The 6,736-nt window shown below is 44.3% G+C and overlaps 1 protein-coding gene across 1 annotated transcript; it reads left to right on the forward strand.

The window, feature by feature from the left end:
* The first annotated feature begins 338 nt into the window (after window positions 1–338).
* On the forward strand, window positions 339–5,826 carry LOC121917803 (major histocompatibility complex class I-related gene protein-like). Its single transcript, XM_042443926.1, is given in 5 exon segments — window positions 339–593; window positions 1,334–1,503; window positions 1,505–1,610; window positions 4,352–4,639; window positions 5,722–5,826. Coding segments are annotated over 5 exon segments (768 nt in total). The 5' UTR covers window positions 339–478; the 3' UTR covers window positions 5,811–5,826.
* Window positions 5,827–6,736: the final 910 nt, after the last annotated feature.

Here is a 6,736-nt window from a genome sequence, read left to right on the forward strand (position 1 = left end):
AGATGCTGGTGAAACGCCAGAAAGAAACTCTTCCAGAACATGGCCACATAGCCCAAAAAACGCACAGAAAACTATAATATCCCTGTATGTTCACTTTCCTGCTCCACCATGTGTCTGAAATTCTCTTTGGGCAGAGACTATTTCTCCCACTTTCCCTCTTTCAGATATCTTTTGTGAATGGATAGATCCCTCCCAGCCCTTCACTCCTAAGCACTGACTCACATCTTGAACTTCTGGGGGTGCAGTTGACATGGGGTGGGCTGGGGCAAGATTTAGCTTGGTCAGTTTTGGGGCCCCAAGTCTAAAACCCTGTATGTCTTTTCCAGGCTCCTTCTCACACTCCCTGCGCTATTTCTGTACATCTGTGTCAGAGCCTGGTGAGGGATTGCCTCAGTTTATTGCTGTTGGATATTTGGACAACCAGGTTATTTGTCGGTATGACAGCAACTGCAGGAGGTCCTCGGCACAAGCACCCTGGATGGAGAAGGCAGATGCACAGTCCTGGAACACAGAGACCCAAATAATGCAGTTCAAAGAAGAAGAAGTCAGAGAACACCTGACAACCTTAATGCATCACTACAACCAGAGTGAAGGTGAATGAAAGCTGAGAGGATCATAGCATAATCCTACATATTTATCTTTATCTATTGGAAGGTGTGTGGCCAGGACAGAACAGGGAATTAACTGGTTTACCATTTACCCTGTTGCTCAACTGTCTTTCTGGCTGAGCTAGTCTTGGTGGTGGCACTGGAATCCCCCTGGCTTGCTGTCCTGGGGGGATTTCAGTCTCCATGCTGATCTTGATCTGTTGAGACTTGAGTGGCTCATAACTTTGTGTCCTCCATGATGGTTAGGATCTGTTTCAAGCAGTCACTGACTCCACTGATGCTGCTGGCCACAATCAACCTACTGTTCTGTGCTAGATGTGGTGGTGGTGAACTGGATGTGGAGGAACCTTCTAGATTTCTGTTGTCACACAAAGGGCTTTAGTACTCCCTGGGACTCTCTGAATTGTTGGAACCACTGCTGAGGGGCAGGGGATGATTAAAACACTGTCCAAGGAAGTTTATAGATATGGATGGTTCTTGTGGAGTTTTCTGTTGCCTTGGCAGATAATCCTGCCCATGCTGTGTTTGACCTCTGCTGGAATTTCTCTGCTGCTACCATTGTGAGAACAGAGCCTCCCAATGGGCTCTAGCCTAGGATATATGTAAAACTGATCTCCTGCTTTTCTTCTGAGACAGAATCCAATGGGATAGGTGGGAGGGAGGGTGGGGCTACTCTCCATGTTTGTTTAAGGGACCCCCAATTCTCATGGGTACTTCTTTTTCAGGGCTTCACACCTTGCAGGTGATGTATGGCTGTGAGCTGAGAGGAGATGGGAGCAAAGGAGGATATTACCAGTATGCCTATGATGGGAGGGACTTCATCAGTCTGGACAAGGAGACCCTCACCTGGGTGGCAGCTGATGTGCAATCCCAAATTCTTAAGAGGAGGTGGGATGCTTAACCCTCTCATTGCTGATTTCACGAAGGCCTACCTGGAGGAGACCTGCATTGAGTGGCTGAAGAAAAATTTGGACAATGGGAAGGAGACACTGCTGAGGTCAGGTGAGTAGTGTGGGTGGGTGATGCAGGGAGGGACCCACTCCCCCTCATAACATTTCATTGCTTTCCCCCTCAACCAGACATATAATATATCATCCATTCTCAGGAAAAGCTCTGGAACCTGAGCGTGGTGTAGTAGTTGGACTAGGATTCAGGAGACCAGGGTTTGAATTTCCACCTGACCATGAAAAATCACTGGGCAAGTCACACTCTCTCAGCCTCAGAGGAAGGCAAAGGCAAACATCTTCTGAACAAATCTTGCCAAGAAAACCCCATGATACATTTGCCTTAGGCTTGTCATAAGGTGGAAATGATTTGAAGGTACACAACAACCAACAACAATGTTAAACTCCAGCCCAGGAATAGTTAATTAAATTCTACCTGAGAGCAACTACATCTCAGCAGAGACCAGAGAGGGATGCTACAATTCTCAAGAAGAAATGAGTTCACTCTTTTCTCAGTGGTCTGTTCAGTTTTTCTTAAACCATTCTGGTTTCCTTGGTTTGCTAAAATTAGTTTTAAGGTTCCTCAGAGAATGAAATAAAACTCAGACCCCAAAGAACTGCAGTTCTATTTCCTTTGCTTTGGAGACATAACTATTCTGAACCCACATGACATTTATGACCATCATTTGGATCTGGGGCAGATCATGAATTGAGTCTCTTTGTATTCCACTCAAAGCTCTGAGCATCTCTTCCAGGCAGGGATTTCACCTAAAGATGAGGTGGGGAAGGATGGCCAGTGGTTTTCCACACCTGTTTTTTTTTAAAAGGCGCTGTATTTATTAGAGAAATTAAAGTCAAGTATGATCAAGGAGGCCCTGGTGATGCAGGGGTTAAATGCCCGTACTGCAACCATTCACAGCCACAAGGTTATGAGTTTGATCCCAGGGCTCCAGGATTGACTCAGCCTGGCATTTTTCCATAAGTTGCTAAAATGAGTACCCAGCTTGTTCGAGGCAATTAGCTTACACTTTGTAAAATGCTTGGGGAGTGCTTAAGTGCTCTGATAAGTGTTAAAAAAATGTACTTGCTAATATTGCTATTGCTGTATAGGATATGTAATAAGCTAAGTGATCTGTTTTTGTGGGGGGTGAGATACAGGATGTTGGAGGGAGTGGTTGAGCCTTTGAATGGGATTTTTCAAAAAGCTGATGTGTAGAACAGTTAGCTAGTTAGAAATGTAAGTTAAAATTAGTCCAACTGAGATGGGAGTTAGAGTCAGAGAGAGCAAAGGGATGGAGTTGGTGTTTCAATTCAGTGGCTTAGGTGACTTAGGAGCTGAACAGACACGGCTGCCCCTTTCAGCGTCCAATCAGAGCCATGCCAAAGGAGTACTGTGACACCACCTGCCATGTGGTTGGGCATACAGCATGATGGCAACATCACGGCAGAATTGGGCTGTGCAGCATGTGGATGCCACACCTCTACTCTACCTTGAGGCCAGTATTTATCGCCGGTCTGTCAAGGCTGTTAGATTCTTGCTGCTCAGAAAGGTGGTCCATGGATTAGTGCCAGTCTGAGAGTCATTGGCCACCAGACTGTGACAAGGTCTGAGGAGAGTTACCGGTTCCTCATGTCAGAGATCCTGAGAAGCACTGAATTAGATTTTAAGAAAATGTGTTAGAATTCATTAGAATTTGGATGAGTTATTTACAGTAACAACTCAGCTTTGTAATTCTGTAGCCAGAGATCCAACATGGCATAGTAATATACACACTCATGCTTCTGGGAAAACTACAGTAATAACAACAAAAACAGTAACAAAACAACAGAGTGGTTTGGTTCAGATACACAATGTCTTGTGATTGCAGCATTAATTCAATGAGGGTATTAACTCCCATGCCACCATGTTACCCATGCTGCTCCATATATAAATTTTGGTATAAATGATAACCCTTAATGACCCCTAGATGAACTCTAGCAGCCTGTCCTCCATTACTAGCAAGGCATGAGGACATGCGCACACACCCTTGAGGGGCACCCACATCATCATATCTAGAGAGTCGCATAAAAGGGATTATCATAGGACCAGGAAGAGCAAATGTTTGCCTTGCCTGAGGCTTTTGCCCCCTCCCAGGGTCTGTTGTCCAAGCAGCTTAAGTGTGTGTGTATGTTAGTGAATTGCATGTGTTTTCCCCCATTATAAATAAATTGGTTATTAATTCTAGAAGTCCGTCTCAGCTTTATTTATTGGGATCCCCTGGTCTTCTCCGTATACACATCGGGAGACGATCTTGGTGGGCTCTTGTGGCCAGCCCCCTCTTGCAATATTTTGGACTAATAACAACATAATAAAATTCCCCTAACGATCCTTGGCTACAACCATGCTAAGAGACTAAAAAAAAAAACCCTTCCCCCCTTTGAAAATACTCTTTAGAAATCACATGTCAGCCAAAATAATGACAGGAAGTGACTGCACCATGTCTGGTAATTGTTTTGGCTGATCTGTGGCTGATTTTAGCACATGAACTGTGGGTGCTGCTGATGGTGGGGTTGGGAAGCCAAATGAGGCTCTGGTTCCTGTGTAGTTGCTCCCCCCCTGCCCTAACCTCATCAATGTCTGTCTTCAAAAGGAACCTAGGAGAATCTTCTGCTTTGGGACAGGGTTCACTTGAATACATACACTAAAGGTGTGGCTTGTCCAGTTTCAGGAGAAAGGGCAGGACTAGACGACTTCAGCAGAAGAGGCCCTTCCTTCTGCTGCTCTTCAGAAGGATACTGACTTGACTTTTTTCTTTACAGAGCCTCCTGTGGGGAAGGTCACACGCCGAGCAGTTGGGGGTGGCTATGAAACCCTCATCTGCCAAGCCCATGGCATCTACCCCAAAGAGATTGACACCACCTGGAGAAAAGGAGAAGAGATCCTAGAACATGAGACCTTCCGCAGGAACATCGCTCCCAACTCTGATGGGACGTATCATACTTGGATCAGCATCGAGATTGATCCCAAGGAGAGGGATCTCTACCGGTGCCACATGGATCATGCCAGCCTGCCAGAGCCTCTGGTCTTGGCCTTCAAAGAGCCTGGCGGTAAGAAGCTGGAGGGGGCATAAGGAATGGGTCCTTGGTCAGCGGGGGAGGATTCTAGAAAGAAAAGTCTTGCCAGGATGGAAGGAAAAACTGTTGCCTGCAGAATCATCATAGTGATCTCTTCTCATAGGGCATGGTTTCCAGACCCTTCACCATTTTAGTTGCCCTCCTCTGGATACGCTCTAGTTTCTCAACATCCTTTTTGAAATGTGGTGCCCAAAACTGGACATAGGTGATACCTGACCAAGGCAGAATAGAGTGACACTATTACTTCCCTTGATCTAGACACTATACTTCTATTGATGCAGCCTAGAATCGCATTGGCCTTTTTAGCTGCCGCATCACACTGTTGATTCATAGTTCAACTTGTGGTCTACTAGGACTCCTAGATCCCCTTCACACATAGTCTCATTCAGCCATAGTCTCATCTCATTGCCCATCCTATATTTATGCATTTCATTTTTGTGCCCTAAGTGCAGTACCTTGTTGAAATTCAATTTGTTAGCTTTGACCCAGCTTTCCAATCTATTAAGGTCATTTTGAATTTTGATCCTGGCCTCTGAAATATTAGCTATTTCTCCTAATTTGCTGTCATCTGCAAATTTGATAAGTACCCCAACTTTTTCATCTGAATGCTGTCCCTTATATAAAATGTCAATTTCAAGGTTTGTTTTTTGGAATTTATATCTTTTTGGAATATTTTCAAGCCATAGATGGTTGAATCTGTGGATAAAAAATCTGTAGATACGGAGGCCTTACTGTATATTATGAAACAAATCTGTTTGTAGAATGCCATTGAAAATTGGTTAAACATAAAATTATTTATTTAAGGAATTTATTTTTTGCCTCACAAACCCACCAAGGCCTCCGAGGTTTCTCTAATGATGGTAACCCTAGGTGGAGAAGGTGAGGGAACACCACTGAATCAGGGCCATTAGCAAGGGAGCTGTAGCAGACTGTCAGGTCCCCTTTTCACCTGGAAAATACCTGATTCAGTCCCCAGTATCTCCACTTGAAAGTTATCAACTTGTCTGTGGTTTTGGAGACCTACTCCCAGCAGTGACATTTTTGTCTCCTTCTAGCCAACATGATTTTCATTGTGGGAGCTACCTTAGGGATCTTGGCTACTGTCGTGTTGGTTCCTGGGTCTGTCTTCTTCATACGTAAGTAAACTCTGAATTCAGTTCTTTGGCTGTTGTTCAGTGAAAATTTTGATGATGAAGGTGTTCAAACACATTCCCCATCTTGAATGTGAGCTCATTGGTTACTTCTCCACTAGGCCTGAGCTTTGAAACTAGTTTCTTTTGTACATACACATTGAGCAGAGAAACCACATGACATTGCATCAGCCCCAAGTCCCTCACTCACCCCATGCTTTGGGGTTTGAAGCTGTGTTATTAGTGGTGATTCTATGAAATCTAGATCTCAGCATCCAAATTCCTAGAAGGTGAAGGAACTGTGAGTACCATCTAATTGAGTATGGTTCATCCTCTGCCTAAATTTTTACATAGATCCTTGTGGGTTGTGTGTATGTACCTTGAAGTCACCTGTCAGTTTATGGTAACCTCATGAATTTCACAGAGTTTTTTAGGCAAGGAACCCTCAGAGGTAGTTTTGCGAGTTCCTTCTTCTGAAATACAGCCTACAGCACCTGTCATTCCTTGGCAGTCCCCCACACAAGTACTAACCTGGCCTGACCCTGCTTAGCTTCCAAGCACAGATGGGATCTGGTGCCTTCAGAATATTTAGACTTTCTCACTTGGAATTAAATAGCATTGACTTTTTCAAATATTTACACCTTTCCTACATCCTAGTTCTGATTTTTTTAAGGGGCCCTTCTTCACTTGCTGTTTTTCTGTAGTTGTGCAATGGTGAAGAGGAAAGTGGACAAAAATATGTGAGCTCAGGCAGCCTACTTCTCCCAATGCTAGGGAATTCTGGAAACTGTAGTTTGTTGTGGCACTAGAGCTTTCCTATAAAGAAGGCTAAGTGTCTCACAAAACCTATAATTCCCAGAATTCCATAGCATAGCAGTTAAAAGTGGTGTCAAACTGGGTTATTTCTGCAATGTGAATGCAGGGAGAGGGAGAGGGAGAG

The sequence above is a fragment of the Sceloporus undulatus genome, unplaced genomic scaffold, assembly GCF_019175285.1.
Source record: "Sceloporus undulatus isolate JIND9_A2432 ecotype Alabama unplaced genomic scaffold, SceUnd_v1.1 scaffold_835, whole genome shotgun sequence".
NCBI lineage: Eukaryota > Metazoa > Chordata > Lepidosauria > Squamata > Phrynosomatidae > Sceloporus > Sceloporus undulatus.